The 16,890-nt window shown below is 53.5% G+C and overlaps 1 protein-coding gene across 1 annotated transcript; it reads right to left on the reverse strand.

The window, feature by feature from the left end:
* Window positions 1-57: 57 nt before the first annotated feature.
* On the reverse strand, window positions 58-15,539 carry LOC146346430 (uncharacterized). The gene is made up of 7 exons (XM_084848449.1): window positions 15,012-15,539; window positions 12,895-13,053; window positions 7,318-7,478; window positions 2,418-2,577; window positions 1,724-1,958; window positions 835-1,028; window positions 58-99 (listed from the first exon to the last, which is right to left on the reverse strand). Exons 1-7 carry the CDS (start codon window positions 15,537-15,539, stop codon window positions 58-60), a joined length of 1,479 nt encoding a protein of 492 aa, XP_084704575.1.
* Window positions 15,540-16,890: the final 1,351 nt, after the last annotated feature.

Consider the following 16,890-nt stretch of genomic DNA (forward strand, 5'->3'; position numbering starts at 1 on the left):
GAGGTGTGAACCGGCTGCCCTGGTGGAGCGCCTGCATTTCGTGCTGTGCTAGCTGGGCTAGTTTACACTGTGCTGCAGCTCTGGCAAGCCGGGCTTGCGCTACGTGAGAAAAAGCGCACCACACGTGGGAGCCAAATGCAGGAACACGAGAAATCCAGAGCACAGCAGAGCGTGTGCAAGGGCCAGGGGTATGTCGAAGGGACGGGCTGGTTCTCTCCCGGGGCCTTTGTTTCTGAGGGGTGGGAGGGCAACACGCTGCTCAAGAGTAAGGAAGGCTGGCAGAGTCTCGGACAGAGCGACACCCCCCCGGCCTCCCGCTCAGATGCCAGGCCCTTCCCTTATTCAATAAATTATATTATTCAATAAAATAATTTGGTGTCATCCGCAAACTTGGCCACCTCACTGCTCACACCTGACTCTAGATCATTTATGAACAAGTTGAAAAGCACCTGTCCCAATACAGAACCTTGGGAGGTAAACAGATGCAGATCTGTCTGCATTCCTCTGCTGCGAGAACTGTCCATTTATTCCTGCTGTCTGTTTTCTAACCAGTTCCCGGTCCATACAAGGACCTCTCCTCTTATTCCGTGGCTGCTGCAAAGTCATTGCATTTTAGTTGTTACCCACTCCAGCTCTTCTTGATGTGATGCAGTGCAATTGGGGGGCACATATGCTCAAGAAGGGAGCAAGGAAACAAATGCAGGCTTGAATAAGGCCCCCTGTTTTTAGTTTACAAGGAGAGGAGGCGAAACCCGAGCCCAGGATTCAGCGGAGTGAGTCATGTTGCATCAAGTTTAGCCCTGATCTGGCTGGCAAGCAGCAATTCCTCCTCACAGTCCCCAGCACCATTGGCTGAACACGTAGGGAAGGAGCAAGCAGGTCCTGATGTCTGCCAGAAATGCTCTTTGAGCGGGCATGTGGGGACGAAACAGGAGCCGAGCCTTGGTGACCCTTAGGGATCCCTCCCTTCGCCTGTGTAGGGCAGCGCAGAGACAGAGCTTCTGGGTGGTCTCCAGGCTGGGTCAAGCCTGGGGCAGTGCAGAAAAGGGCCAATAAAAGGGTCAATAGGCTAGAGCAACTCCCTTGTGAGGGCCAGTCACAACGGCTGGGATTGTTTGGCTTGGAAAAACGGCTCATGAGGGGAGACACGACAGAGGTGTGCGAAATTATGTGTGGTGTGGAGAATGCGGAGAGGGACACATTTTTCTCCCTCTCTCATAATACCGGAGCCCAGTGGGGTCATTCCATGTAGCTGAATGGTGGGAGATTCAGGGAAGATAAAAGGACTTCTTCACGCAACGCAGAGTTACACTATGGAATTCACTTCCACAAGATGGGCCACCAATTTGGATGGCTTTCAAAGGGGTTAGACAAATTCCTGGAGAAAAAGGCTATCAGTGGCAACTAGTCCTGATGGGTCTGTGCCACCTCCAGTACCAGAGGCGGTATGCCCATGTGCCCCAGTTGCTGGGGAACATGGGCGGGAGGGTGCTGTGGCACTCATGTCCTGCTTGTGGGTTGCCCGTGAGCAGCTAGTCAGCCACTGTGGGAACAGAATGCTGGACTAGATGGACCCTGGGTCTGTTCCAGCATCCAGTATGTTCTTTACCACAATGCATTCTGGGCATGCGATTCTCTGGCCCTGAATTCCCATGGGCATCTGGGAGATCCCCAGTGCTTCAGGGCATGAGCCAGCCAGGCTACCTGCTGTTGTGATGCAAACAGAGTCCGAGATAGGCGACCCTCTGGCACCCTGACCACAACCACGCCATGCCGCTGCATTCCCCAGCCTGAACCCACACCCGTAAGTTTGCAGGGGGAGCCCCCAGAGCCACTGCTTGGCCTGTCGTGGGCACCCACCCCTGCCACTTGCCTGACATCATTTCCAGAAGTTTCTGTCCGTGTTCCAGGGCCCGTTCCAATTCACCTGTCTTGGAGCGAATTTCCTCACACAGATCCTGGAGGGAAGCCAACCACTTAAGTGCCCCAAAGAGCCCCTCTCCATCACACTGGAACAGCCCCTTGCACCCCACTGACCCATGCCTCTTCTCCAAGAGCAGATCCCTGCCCCCCAGCCTGAGAGGAGCCTGGACCTGCTGCTGGGCTTGTGAGAGCCTCAGCTTCCATGTCAACAGCTCTGTCCTGGCCCACTGCAGGGGGAGGTTGGTGCTGGCTCAGCCTTCCTAGGGCAGGGTGAGGCTTCTCCCCACTGCCTTCCCCCTTCTCCTCCTCCCATGCCCTGTGGGAACCCCTCCAGCTGACACTATCTGTCCTGATACTGGCTGAGATGGCTCTGCCAATGGCCATATGTGGAACTGGGTTTCCTTGGATTTTCCTCCAGCTCTGCCAGAAACTCCTTCCTCCAGCCTCCGGTGGCGAGGTCAGCCTCAGGGCCACGTCCCCATCCCAGGCCATACCTGGATTTGCTGATGGGCCTCCTGGATGTGGCTCAGGCTTCCACTGGCTCGCCAGAGCTGGGCCAGTTTTCTCTCCGTGAAGCCCAGCCAGTCCTGGAAAGAGTCCACTGACTCCTGGAAGGTGTGAGCAGCAGGAAGGATCCGCTCCAAGGTGCTGTGTCTGTCAGAATAGAGAAGTGGAAGGAGAAAGGCAAGGGGGGAAGGCGGAAGGGGATATAATCCAGCCTCCCACCTCTCTACCCCACCTCCCTGGCTAAAGGCTCATCAGAGGGAGAGAGAAGACTCCCTCCCATCAGGCACAAAGCATGCCAAACACACAGAGCGATTTGCAGCAGTGAGGAGGGAAGCTGCAAAGGCGTTGGAGAGGAGCAACAGGCCATCCAGACAAGTGCAGCAGAAAGGCCTCAGGCAGGGCCGGGCCGGGCCGGGCCTGCGCATGTCACAAATGGACCCCTCCCTGCCTTTAGGCAGGGCTGGTCTGGCAGGGCCTACTCTGCCCTGCCCTTCAAGCCCCCCAGATGGAGCGAACAGCCAGCCAGCAACTCACTGCATGCTGCACAGACCACAGAGACAGGGGTGGGGCTCGCTTTGGAAGGATCACTGACATGGGGAAGGGCTGGGGGAGAATATTAAAGATCCCCCTCAAAAACCAAAATGCTGTGAAGTGCTGAGGCAGTTCACTGCCTCCAGCACATCCCACAGGGAGGGATAGACACCCCTCCTTGGCTGGGTCTGCCTCTGATCTAATAGATGGCGGTCGGGGTGTGTGTGTGTGTGTGTGTGTGTGTGTGTGTGTGTATGAGAAGCCACTTCTCCTCATCACCCCTGGGGTTGGTGGAGGCCGGTTTTGCTCCATGCCTAGATCCTTGCTCAAGGAGGTCATCCAGGAGGCTCAGGGTACAAACTGCAGCACATCAGATGTGGGCTGCCCAGCTCTTCAGGACCGAAGAGCTCATGCTAAACAGCCCTCAGCAGCTGTACACCTGATGCTCAAACAGCCTTTGCCATCTGCCTGCAGCGTCCAAACAGGCCCCTTTCTCTTCCCGTCCTGCACTGACAACATCCACACAGGCGCCCAAGAAGCCGGAGGGGGCTCCGCAGTGCCTTGAGCATCATGTGTGACTAGACAGAAATGGACTAGGCAGTGGGTCAGTACCAGGAAGAGGTGGCCAGGCTGAGAAGAGCTGCTTGGGACAGGCTCCCCTGTCACATAGGGCCTCGGCTTCATCTGCATGCTGGACAGTCAGGGGAGTCGGGCACCAGGCAGGGCTCCTGGAGCAAATGCGGCCCTGCCTGCAGCTTCTACAGCAGGGCCTCGCAAAGGCAGGCTCCTCCTTCTGCAGTTTTTGCAGCCCCCAACTCCCCCACCCACTGCCGCAAGATCAGCTGCCAAAATTCAGCAGTGAGGCAGTAAAAAAGGGCCGCTTATCATAAGGAAAACAAGCAGCAGTTTGCTGTCAAAATTCAGCGGCACAACAGAAAAAAAAGGTCCAGTTTGCTTTTGTCTTAAGGAAAAATTCGCCCTTTTTTGCTGTTCCGCTGGTGCATTTCGGCAGCAAATTTGGTGGCACAAGGGCAGCAGGGCCAGAGGTTCGGACCCCTTGTCAGGGTGGACACTAAGCCCATAGGATCCCTGAGTAGTTCTGATTCTAAGGAAGAGCAGCCGCTCCTGGGAGAGGAGCGTGCTCATCCTTCCCAGGGCCAACAGCTAGCAGGGATTCCTCCCACCGGCATTCCTAGCATAGATAGCAGTCCCAGGAGTGAGAGAGCGCAGGAAGCAGACTTGCTGGACGCGCGACGCCGACGTAGGGAGCGGCACCAAATGGAGGGCGCGGAAAGGAGGCGTAGTGCCCGGTTGGCGCGCAAACACTGGTTGCGCTCAGAGGATCCAAGGGAAAAGGGAGGGACTCTCCCTAGCCCATTAGTCCAGGGTCTTCCAGTGATTCTCCTTCAAACGGGGACCAACTGTTCCAATTTAGGGCATAGGTACTCTGCTGCTCATTTTTGTTGTTGTTCAGTCGTTCAGTCATGTCCGACTCTTCGTGACCCCATGGACCATAGCACGCCAGGCCTTCCTGTCCTGCACTCTCTCCCGGAGTGTGCTCAAGTTCATATTCATTGCATCGGTGATGCTATCTAGCCATCTCATCCTCTGCCGTCCCTTTCTCCTTTTGCCTTCAGTCTTTCCCAGCATCAGGGTCTTTTCCAGAGAGTTTTCTCTTCGCATTAGGTGGCCAAAATATTTCAGCTTCAGCTTCAGTATCTGTCCTTCCAATGAGCACTCAGGGTTGATTGGCTAACAGTAGAGTTGTTAAGTTGTAAAAGAGGAATAAAGCTTTGAAAAGAATCCCTTTGTCTGTGTCTGGACTTGGCTACTGGATTAGACTGAGAGAGGCCTCCAAGGAGCCCTTGACACCCCTGTAGGTTCGGGGGGGGGGGGGGATTGGCCCCTGGAAGTTGCCCACCCATCTTTCACCCATAGGAAGTTCCGGCTGAGCCGATTCCACCCCAGGGTCCCCCTCTAAAATACCAGATACTCCAAGAGGAAGCCAACCAGGAGAGAGCCATGCAGAAAGGCACCCAGGTGGAGCATTCATCACACAAACCCCCTACTGACCTCCCCCCTCTTGGGCCCTCTGATTCTGCAGAACCCCAAAGACCTCAGTTAAGCCTGTCAGTCTGCAGACGATCCCCTTCTTTACTCGGGTCTGCAGAGGGAGGTGCACCCATCCAAAGCCTGCCCCACAGCGCACTGGGGACTGCAAGGGCCCTCCAGGTGCCCTCCACTGCCCTGGCTCATTGGGGGCTAACAGGGGGCCTTGCCGGCAGGGGACAGCATGCTAGCTCTCTTTTCCCTCCCCGCTCCCTTGAAGCTGGGCCTGAGCCATCGACCCCCGGCTGCTTGCCTACATGCCTCTGTGATACCCCCCCTCCCCAGTCTTCTTGCTCTGGGGTCCACACAGTCTGCCACTGCTTGCTGGCGATGGCACCTCCAGTCCCTCAGCGGTATGGAGGGGGCCAGAGACCCCGTCAGAGGGAGATTCATCTCATGGCCTAGGCAATCAGCAAGCCAGGCATGGACGGAGCTCTTGCAAAATCGCCTGGCAAACCCCTCAGCCAGGCCAACTGCTCTCCTGGGTTAATCAATCATAGAATCATAGAATAGTAGGGTTGGAAGGGGCCTACAAGGCCAACGAGTCCAACCCCCTGCTCAATGCAGGAATCCAAGTCAGAGCATCCCTGACAGATGGCTGTCCAGCCTCGTCTTCAAGGCCTCCAGTGTGGGAGAGCCCACCACCTCCCCAGGTAATATGTTCCATTGTCGTATTGCTCTAACAGTCAGGACGTTTTTCCTGATGTTCAGCCAGAATCCGGCTTCCTGTAACTTGAGCCCATTATTCCGTGTCCTGCACTCTGGGATGATTGAGAAGAAATCCTGGCCTTCCTCTCTGGGACAACCTTTCAAGTCCTTGAAGAGTGCTATCGTATCTCCCCTCAGTCTTCTCTTCTCAAGGCTAAACATGCCCAGTTCTTTCAGTCTTTCTTCATAGGGCTTTGTTTCCAGTCCGCTGATCCTCTTTGTTGCCCTCCTCTGAACCCTCTTCAGTTTGTCTGCATCCTTCTTAAAGTGTGGTGCCCAGAACTGGACACAGTACTCCAGATGAGGCCTAACCAGTGCTGAGTAGAGGGGAACTTGTACTTCCCGGGATTTGGAAGCTATGCTTCTATGAATGCAGCCCAAAAGAGCATTGGCCTTTTTTGCAGCCACATCACATGGTTGGCTCACATTCAGCTTGTGATCTACAACAATTCCAAGATCCTTCTCGCTTGTAGTGTTGTTAAGCCACGTATCCTCCATCTTGTAACTGTGCATTTGGTTTCTTTTTCCTAGGTGCAGAACTTGGCATTTATCCCTGTTAAATTTCATTCTGTTGTTTTCTGCCTAGCACTCCAGTCTATCAAGATCACTTTGAATTTTGTTTCTGTCTTCCGAAGTATTAGCTATCCCGCCCAATTTTGTGTCATCTACAAATCTGAACAGCATTCCCTGCACCTCCTCCTCCAAGTCATTAATAAAAATGTTGAAGAGCACTGGGCCCCCTTGCAAAAGGCAAGACAGTTCCATCAACCACACTGGGCTAGGCGGTTTGTGCCTCTCAATCCCCGGGCCCAGCCCACTGCTCCTTCCACTTGGTTTCCTTGCCCAAGTCCTTCATTCTGTCCCCTCCTAACTCTGGGCCATTGCCTTCCATGGCATCCTCTCATCTCTCCAGCTTCCTGTTCATTCCTGGGTCCAGCACAAGCTTCTCAGCTTTACTTGCAAAGCCCCACAGGGCCTTGACCACACGCACCCCATCGCTGTGCTCCGACATCCCAATATATCCCCGCCATGAGATTTGCCTCTCCAGTCCACCGCCCTCCCGGCCTGAAGGTCTCCTGCACCCTCCACGGACCCTGCCCTTTCTCCCTTCCTGCCCTTATGCCTGGAGCCCTCTCCCAGAGTGCCTCTGTGTGGCCACTTCTTTGACTTCCCCCCAGAAGCCCCCATTTCTATGGAGCTTCCAGCACACCACCTTAGCTCCCACATCTTCCCACTGCACTAAGCCTTAGCAGATGTGGCAGAAAGAAGCACATTTTCTGCTCTCCCCAAGCTCTGCTCTCCTTCCCTTCCTCTGATGTCTCCTCTGCGGAGAATTTTAGAACTTAAGCTTGGAGGGGGGCAGAGGGACCTGTCCTCTTATCATGCACATTGAGGGCATAAACAAGCACGTAAATAAACACGCACACTGAGTGCTTGATGCATGATGTGTGCTAAACTAACAATGCGGGGTGGCACGAGGCCGCATGGGCTGGGGTGGCCCTTCCCTCCCAAGATGCATTGTTTGCTCGCGGGACTCACCTGGCTTCTGCCCCCTGGATCAACGCCGTCCATTTCTCCTGGAGGTCAGAGAGGCCTCTCTTCCTTTCACTGCCGTCAGCCGTGGCAGCAGGGTCCTGCTGTCTCTCCTGCAGGAGGCGCTCCACAGCAGTCCTCCGCTCATCCAGCAGCCGCCTCAAAAGCTGTTTGGGCGCAGAGCAGCAGGTTACCCTTGTGCTCTCCACCTAGGACTCTTCTTGCCCTGGCCTCAAGTCCCAACAACATTCCATCTTGTGGCGCTGCTGTGTAATTGGACCAAAAACCTTCAGGGGCTCTGAAGCAACACCACGGCCTTGTCTGGCCCCTGCCTGGGGTCTGCCACGTCCTCAGCTTGGTTGCTCCCTTGCCTGATTGAAAGTGGAAGGGAGCTGCACCACCAGGCTGCCTGTCTGGCTCCAATATCAAGAAGAGAGACCGAGGAGGCTCCACTGCCCCCCCGCCTCTTCTGTCACGGAGGGCTGGGAGATAAAGCCACTCTCCGCTCAGGGCAGGGGAAGAACCAGCCCAAGGTGGAAGGCGACTGATCTGATCTGAACACAAAGAAGAGCTTGCAAGCAGCCAGGGCAGTTTGGGGTTTTCTCCTTGCTTCATGCTGGCCTGTGCCAGAGGCAGGGAATCCCTTGGCGAAGGGTCCGGAGCACCCTTTGGGCACGGCCCAGAACAAGGCAGCTCAACTCTCAAGAGCACAAAGTTCCCCCTTGACACAACAAGCATTGCCATAGCTGCTTTAAACAGTGTACTGGGATTTATTATTATTATTATTAATCCATAATATGTCTCAGAACGAGATAGCAGCACTTCAGCATTCTAATCAGCAACTGAAAAAACATGAAGTCAACATAACATCAGTGTAGCAATGCAAATCATGACTAAGCTAAATTATTTACTTGAACAGATACTATGCCATTTCTGACCCAAGAACATTTTACCCTCCTCCAATGTGCAAACTGACACAATTGGGCAGCCTGGAAAAGTATCTGTGTGAAGGGAAATGCTCTGTAGAATTTCTCTTCTCCTGCTTGGAGAACTGGGCTAGAAACTGCTCAGCTCCGGGCTTTTTACGCCTTTCTGGAGAAAGAGCACGCCTGGTGCCCGGCTGGGTTACTAACCCTGTGGTGACTTGTCCTCCAAGAGTTCTGTGGAATAGGCTCACACATAAACGAAGGCTCCCACATAGCAGACAACGGTTTATTCTTTAATCCAAGTACAAGCCCAGCACCAGCATAACCTCCGTGCCAGGGACAGAGCAACCTAAAACACTTGGCTAGTTACACTCTGCAGCTGTGCTGGGAAATCATTGATCTCAAAGAGGGACTACTCCACAACCCCCCTGCAGGCTTTGCCATAGGACCAGTGGAATCAATGACAGGAGCCCTTGGCCTCAGAGAGGTGGACTGATTACTTCCAGTCTAGCTAGACTGCAGTGAAATGCAGGTTCTCCTCTTGCCTGACCTTCTAACAATGAACCAATCCTGTGGTTGTCCCTCAGTGCCCTCCTCAAAAAAAGTGCGTCTTCCCCCTAACTTTATTTTCTAATGCTTTCACTCTGCCAATTATTTTTGGGTACACTGCCTCGTTTTTTAATCTGTTTTTCCAGCCCTTCATGTTTGCCTTTGAATTGTGGCGTGCTCTAAACATTAATTGTACATTCTGATTTCTCCAGCCTTGTTGTAGTGTAAGTATGCTCTCTCAGTTTGTGACCTGCCGCTCTGCTTCTTGCAATGTGAAGGTTTTAAGCAGGATGCAGAACACACTGGAGGCCGGCAAGGGCCCTTTTCTTGAAAGAGAGGCAGGGACAGCCAGAGGTGCACACTGGACACTCATTGTGAAAGCTCCCAAGACCCTGCAGAGTCATGTGTGGGAAGATAATGCAGGCCAAGGCATGGTTCTCTGCTCAGGAGTGCAGGAAGCCATGCAAGTCCAAGCTAACCACCTCTCCCTTCCTAGTCAGCGTGCATGAATGCATGGGAAAGCGTAGGCACAGGGGTTGATTCCGGAGGCTCTTGATTTGGCCTCTTCCAGTGAGAGCACCGTACGGGCCACCACCCCTTCATGGATCACTGCCTTGTTGTGGCGAAGGGGCTTGCGTAACTCAGTGAAGCCATAAGCTATGCCGTGCAGGGCCACCCAAGACGGACAGGTCATGGCAGAGAGTTCTGACAAAATGTGGTCCACTGGAGAAGGAAATGGCAACCCACTCCAGTATTCTTGCCAAGAAAACCCCATGGAACGTATCACAAGGCTAAAAGATATGACACCGGAAGATGAGCCCCTCAGGTCGGAAGGTGTCCAATATGCTACTGGGGAAGAGCAGAGGGTATTTCCAAGTAGCGCCAGAAAGAGTGAAGCGGCTGGGCCAAAGCCGAAAGGACACTCAGCTGTGGATGTGTCTGGCGGTGAAAAGAAAATCCGATGCTGTAAAGAACAATATTGTTTAGGAACCTGGAATGTCAGATCAATGAATCAAGGTAAGCTGGAGGTGGTCAAACATGAGATGGCAAGATTGAACATCGACATCTTGGGAATCAGCGAACTAAAATGGACAGGCATGGGCGAATTTAATTCAGGTGACCATCATATCTACTATTGTGGGCAAGAATCCCTTAGAAGAAATGGAGTAGCACTCATAGTCAACAAAAGGGTGGGAAAAGCAGTACTGGGGTACAATCTTAAAAATGATAGAATGATCTCAGTACGAATCCAAGGCAAACCATTCAACATCACAGTAATTCAAGTCTATGCCCCAACCACTGAGGCCGAAGAAGCTGAGGTTGATCGGTTCTATGAAGACCTACAACACCTTCTAGAACTAACACCAAAAAAAGATGTCCTCTTCAGCATAGGGGATTGGAATGCTAAAGTAGGAAGTCAAGAAATCACCGGGATAACAGGCAGGCATGGCCTTGGTGTACAAAATGAAGCAGGACAAAAGCTAATAGAGTTTTGCCAAGAGAACATGCTGATCATAGCAAACACTCTTTTCCAACAGCACAAGAGGCGACTCTACACATGGACGTCACCAGATGGTCAATATCGAAATCAGATTGATTATGTCCTTTGCAGCCAAAGATGGAGAAGCTCCATACAGTCAGTAAAAACAAGACCTGGAGCTGACTGTGGCTCAGATCATGAGCTGCTTCTTGCAAAATTTCGGCTTCAATTGAAGAACGTCGGGAAAACCACTAAACCGTTCAGGTATGACCTAAATTATATCCCTGATGAATATACAGTGGGGGTGAGGAATAGATTTCAGGGATTAGACCTGATAGACAGAGTGCCTGAGGAACTATGGACGGAGGTCCGTAACATTGTTCAGGAGGCAGCAACGAAATCTGTCCCAAAGAAAAAGAAATGCAAGAAAGCCAAGTGGCTGTGTGATGAGGCTTTACAAGTAGCTGAGGAAAGAAGGGAAGTGAGAAGCAAGGGAGAAAGGGGAAGATATACTCAACTGAATGCAGAGTTCCAGAGAATAGCAAGGAGAGACAAGAAGGCCTTCTTAAATGAACAATGCAAAGCAATCGAGGAAAACAACAGAATGGGAAAGACTAGAGATCTCTTCAAGAAAATTGGAGATCTCAAGGGAACGTTTTGTGCAAAGACGGGCATGATAAAGGACAAAGAAGGCAGGGACCTAACAGAAGCAGATGAGATTAAGAAGAGGTGGCAAGAATACACAGAAGAACTATACAGGAAAGATTTGAATGTCCCTGATAGCCATGATAGTGCGGTCACTAAACTTGAGCCAGACATCCTCGAGAGTGAAGTCAAGTGGGCCTTAGGAAGCATTAGTAACAACAAAGCTAGCGGAGATGACAGTATTCCAGCCGAGCTATTTAAAATCCTAAAAGATGATGCTGTTAAAGTGCTGCATTCAATATGCCAACAAATCTGGAACACTCAACAGTGGCCACAAGACTGGAAAAGGTCAGTTTACATTCCAATTCCAAAGAAGGGCAACGCCAAAGAGTGTTCAAACTACCGCACAATTGCGCTCATTTCACATGCCAGCAAGGTGATGCTCAAAATCCTACAAGCTAGGCTTCAGCAGTATGCGAACCGAGAACTACCGGAAGTACAAGCTGGGTTTAGAAGAGGCAGAGGAACTAGAGATCAAATCGCCAACATTCGGTGGATCATGGAGAAAGCAAGAGAATTCCAGAAAAACGTCTATTTCTGCTTCATTGACTATGCTAAAGCCTTTGATTGTGTGGATCACAACAAACTGTGGCAAATTCTTAAAGTGATGGGAGTACCAGACCACCTTACCTGTCTCCTGAGAAACCTGTACGAGGGTCAAGAAGCAACAGTAAGAACCAGACATGGAACAACCGATTGGTTCAAAATTGGGAAAGGAGTACGACAAGGCTGCATATTGTCACCCTGCTTATTTAACTTATATGCAGAGTACATCATGAGAAATGCCGGGTTGGATGAATCACAGATCGGAATTAAGATTGCCGGGAGAATTATCAACAACCTCCGATATGCAGACGATACCACCCTAATGGCAGAAAGCGAAGAGGATCTCAAGAACCTCTTGTTGAGGGTGAAAGAGGAGAGTGCAAAAGCTGGTTTGAAACTCAACATTACAAAAACTAAGATCATGGCATCTGGCCCCATCACTTCCTGGCATATAGAAGGGGAAGAAATGGAAGCAGTGACAGATTTTACTTTCTTGGGCTCCAAGATCACCGCAGACGGTGACTGTAGCCATGAAATTAAAAGACGCTTGCTCCTTGGGAGGAAAGCTATGGCAAACCTCGACAGCATAGTAAGAAGCAGAGACATCACCTTGCCGACAAAGGTCCGTCTAATCAAAGCTATGGTTTTCCCAGTAGTAATGTATGGCTGTGAGAGCTGGACTATAAGGAAGGCTGAGCGCCGAAGAATTGATGCTTTCGAACTGTGGTGCTGGAGAAGACTCTTACGAGTCCCCTGGACTGTAAGGAGGTCAAATCAGTCCATCCTAAAGGAAATCAACCCTGAGTGCTCATTGGAAGGACAGATAATGAAGCTGAAGCTCCAATATTTTGGCCACCTAATGCGAAGAGAAAACTCCCTGGAAAAGACCCTGATGCTGGGAAAGACTGAAGGCAAAAGGAGAAGGGGACGGCAGAGGATGAGATGGCTAGATAGCATCACGGATGCAATGAATATGAACTTGAGCATGCTCCGGGAGAGAGCGCAGGACAGGAAGGCCTGGCGTGCTATGGTCCATGGGGTCACGAAGAGTCGGACACGACTGAACAACAACAACAACAAGTGAGAGCACCACCCTTTCTGGAAGTCCATCCTCATTCCTCAGACACTGATGAAGATGTAGGCCAGCCTACAAGGGACAGCTGCACTTCCCCTCTGCTGGACCCGATGAAGAGCATCCGAGGCATGTGATGAAGCAGATATTGTCCATGAAAGCTTAGGCCAGAACAGGCGGTGTTGGCATTTAAGGTGCCATGAGACCCTCTGTTGTTTTGGCTGCAACAGATGAACATTGCTGCCGCCCCGTTGGGAACAACTCTTCCCTTGATGATGCCTCCCCAAGCATCTGCCAGAGCTCACCTTTTGCTCCTGCAGCTGAGCCTTCACCACCTTTGCTTCAGAAGAAGGTGGCTTCTGGCCAGCCCTGAGGTCCTCCATGTCACTGATCCAAGTGAGCAACTTGCCCAGAGCCTCCTGGTCCTGCTCAGGGCTCCACGGGTCCCCTACGAAGGCAGATGCCTGGGGAGAAAAGGAAGAGGGGACCCTGCATCAGCCAGCAGCAGCAGGAGCAGCAGCATTCCAGCACCTCGCCGGCTGGTTTACATGGGCTGCAGTTCCAGCCCCACACATCCTTTTGAACAGGCTCCAGCTTCTCACACAAAAGGGAGGATTGACACAGGGACACACAGCGGTGTCCTCAGGGTGGGACTCTGGGGCAGGCACCGAGGGCCCCACTTGGCAGTATGAGGAGGAGGAGCCCCAGATGCAGCAGGGCTGCCTGACCGCATTTTGAAGTCATACAAATGGCCATTTAGAGAGGCAGCCCCCCCCCCCCCCCCCCGATTAAGTACTTCAAATCCAGGACTGAAAATCACCTATCTGTCCCCCTGCCCCTGTCCTCGCATACCCAGAGCCTGGGGGTGCTTCCAGATGGACAGCTTCTAGCTCCACCAATCAAAAGCGATCCCATCTTTCCAACATGAACATATTTTTTGTGGTAAGAAAAAAGATGGAAGTGGCAGGAAAATGCAGGAGGGTAGCAAGTGGAAGGCAACAATGTCTCCCTGCTCCCCCAAGAAAACTCTGTTTTATTGTACACCCTGTACATCGCCCAGAGTGGCTGGGTGACCAGCCAGATGGGCGATTAATAAATTTAATAAATATAAATAAATAAATATAAATAAATATAAATAAATAAAACAAAAACTCTGTGAACAAGGCAGGGTGATTGCACAGCCAACGAAGCCTCGTCTGGAGGCCCCCAGGCCTGGCGGGGTTTGCATCCCATCCCTTGACTTTACCTTGTCGCTGAGGCTGCTCCACTGCTCCAGGGGCTGTGCCTGGCCAGTCCACAGGAGGCCCCTGCTATCCTGGAGCTGGTGGGGAAAACAGACACAGAGCAGATGCTTTGCACCCCTACACCCAGAACGGAGGCAGGAGGAGGGCTGGAGCCGCCTCTGCATGCACCCCTGCACCATGCAGTATGGACAGGGGGAGCAAAGCGGGCTCTCTCAGGGGGCGGAGCTACCGATGTCCCAAGGATGGGGCGGAGTCCGACACAGGTGGCCTTCCACTGGGTCTGCTGGAGCCGGACACCCAACCCTCGCAGGAATTGGGAGCAGCCCCTCCGCTGTTCCCCTCAGCCCCAGGAAACATCCTCGTGTCTTTGCCTTTGATGGGGAGGGGGGGAAGCAGCAGAGCATCAGCAATGTACTGTCAGGCCTGTAGGGAGTGGGGGGCTTCCTCCACTGTGTCCCCAGGAACTGCCTGATATTCTGGGCCAAGGGAGGACCCTCAGGGAATCCAGGTGAGGACTGAGCTGGCCGGGTGAAAGGCTGACCAGTGCAGCTGGGCTCTGCTTTCCTGGGCAGGACAGTGGGATTTGCTCCTGTCCTGCCTGTGGAGGGGAGCCCAGCAGCCTGCCTGGCCCACTGGCTCCAAGACTCTGCCCCCAGCTGCTCCGGCTCGGCCCCTCACTCTCTCCACCCAGGCCAGATGCCCTAGGCAGTTCCCAACAGAAGCCTCCTAGCCACAGGCTTCTGCAAAGCCACTCTGGCTTCCATCACAAGCTGTCTGCCTTTGGGGCAGGACACGCAGGCAGCTCATACCCGTGCAGGCCTGAGCTGGCCTTGCTGCAGGCGCCAACACCGGGGCAGTGGAGCCACCTCCAGTCCAGAACCATGCTTCACCTTTTACAGCACTCTTTTCTGAATAGCGCATACCTTCTCTCCTTGCAAGGCAGGCCAGCATTATTACCTCTGCATTGCTAGGAGACAGGGCAGGAAGGCCAAGGACAGCTTGCCTGGCTGAAAAAAGATCTCAGCCTGGCTCATAGACATGACTTTGCACCACTGTCCGCTGCTGTGCTGGAGGGGGCGGGGGAGGCAGCCCAGGGAGGCAGGGAAGAGGCTGTGGGAGGGGCAAGGGGGTATTCCAAGAGGTGAGTGCCCCGGTCTCCAAAACAGCAGTCTATTAACCTCAGGAAGCAGCGCTCCTGCGCATTCGGCAAGCACTTTCACTGTCCTGGTGACCCGGGGCTCCTGGCTGTTGTCGCCCCCGGGGTACTCGGTCACTTCCACAATCTCCGTCACAATGGTCTCCGTCACCTCAGTCACCTCGGTCACCTGCGTGGTAGTGAGGGGCTTCCAGAGCCAGCCACTCTCCGAGCCCCTGGGTGGGCTCCAGGCTGCCTCCAAGTGGGCCTTGAGCGGGTTGCAGCTCAGGCTCCCGTTCTGTACTTTGACATCCATGTTGTTTTGCTTGGGGAGGGGGCTGCTCGGCTGGCTCTTGCTGGGCCCCCCCACGGTCACATTCCAGCCATTCTCGATCACCATGGGGCTGAGGGGAGACTTCTCAGGAGGCCCAGCCCTGCCTTCCGCATTGTTCCTGCCTGCCGTGCACCCAGGCTCCAGGCCCAGGTCCTTGAGGTAGGAGTCCTTCAGGAAGTCCTCTGATCTCCGGCTTTTCCCCCCCAGGCAGCTGGGCCGGCTCCCTGAGTTGCCCATGGCCAGCAGCTGGGAAGGGGCCAGGCTGAGGTCAGGAGAGGCTTGGGGCTCAGATCCTGGCCTGAAACAGATGAGGAGCAGCCACATTACCTGCCCAAGAGCAGAGATCTGTCCTGACAAGCATACAGGTCAAGGACGTCCTTCAGCCCTGGAGGGCTCGCAGTGGCTCCTGGCCAGCAGATGCCCCCTCCCCATAAACAGTCACCCCAAAGCCACCCCAAGGCACAGGGGCAACCCTACAGCCAGCACAGCTGGGCTGAGAGAAACAGGGATGACGCTGGATTTACATGATGTGACCAAGCGGGTTGTTGTGCCGCAACAAGCTCATAAAATCAACTGACCTCTGGCTCAAGATCAGGTCCCACCAGAGGACTTTGGAAATACTCACTTCCAGAAGAAATCTTTCCCTAATCTCTATGAACCAGGAAACACTATGGAGATTTAGAGGTTAGCTACTGATATTAATACTGCCAGATAGAATCACCAGGAAGCCAGCCCAGAATCTAATAGGACCCTGGAGAGCCACCCCAGACCATTGTAACAGCACCCCAGCCCCAGGGGGTCAAGTGTGGAAGCCACTCGCCTGCCTTCCGGGACACAGGGCTTTTTCTGGTGGCCTTGGGGAGGAGGGGGTACCCATTTGCAACCTTGCCCTTCCTGAGCCATTCTGGGCACCTCCTCTGCTGACAAGGAAGGTGGATTTTCACAGGTGCAAAGCACCGTCCCTGGAACTCAGGGCTGAATGGCAGCAGCCAGAGCTACCCAAGCTCCTGATGTTAACGTCAGCCAGGGAGAGGCCTTGGCCACGTCTTTGGCCTTGAGTGTGGCAGGGCCCAAAAACTGAAGCAGGCCAGGGGCAGAGACCTGGGGAGAAGGGGGATTCGGACCATGGGTGTGTGCCACTGAAGCTGAGCAGAGGAAAAGGGAACACATCTGTGTGCACTTGGAAGGACCCACCCACAGCAGCACCTCTGTGCCACAGACCTTTCCCGATCCACCACAGGCTGTGGCAGTCCCCTGGCTCTCGCCAGGCACCAGTCATGAACAGCACATGCAGGGGAGACAGCCGGGCTGGCAGCTGCTCCTAACCGCCATCACCTTGTGCCACTCAGTTAAATCCCAGGCAAGCCGAAGCCCAGGAAAAGAAGCCATCTGTCCACAGCGCCCTGCCAAAAGGAAGGCGATGCCTCTGGAAGAGATGCGTGGCAAAGCCATCAGTCACCCCATGCCCAGCTGTCAGACAGCTGGCTGGCCCCCAGACCATAAATCGCCCCTGCTGCCCACCTGCCCAGGCAGGGCCTGGAGGAGGCTGAAGCCAAAGCACCCCCTCCCTCAGTGTCATAGTTCACAC

Source organism: Heloderma suspectum, chromosome 4 (genome assembly GCF_057233095.1).
Source record: "Heloderma suspectum isolate Gila_16-S chromosome 4, 16-S_ref, whole genome shotgun sequence".
Taxonomy (NCBI): domain Eukaryota; kingdom Metazoa; phylum Chordata; class Lepidosauria; order Squamata; family Helodermatidae; genus Heloderma; species Heloderma suspectum.

Excerpts from the sequence above, each read along its gene's own strand:
- LOC146346430 (XM_084848449.1), bottom strand. The coding sequence starts at position 15,539 with ATGGGCAACTCAGGGAGCCGGCCCAGCTGCCTGGGGGGGAAAAGCCGG. Across the intron at positions 13,054-15,011 it reads CAGGAGCGCTGCTTCCTGAG|GCATCTGCCTTCGTAGGGGA; the intron begins GTTAATAGACTG and ends TTTTCTCCCCAG. Across the intron at positions 2,578-7,317 it reads ATCCAGGGGGCAGAAGCCAG|ACACAGCACCTTGGAGCGGA; the intron begins GTGAGTCCCGCG and ends CTATTCTGACAG.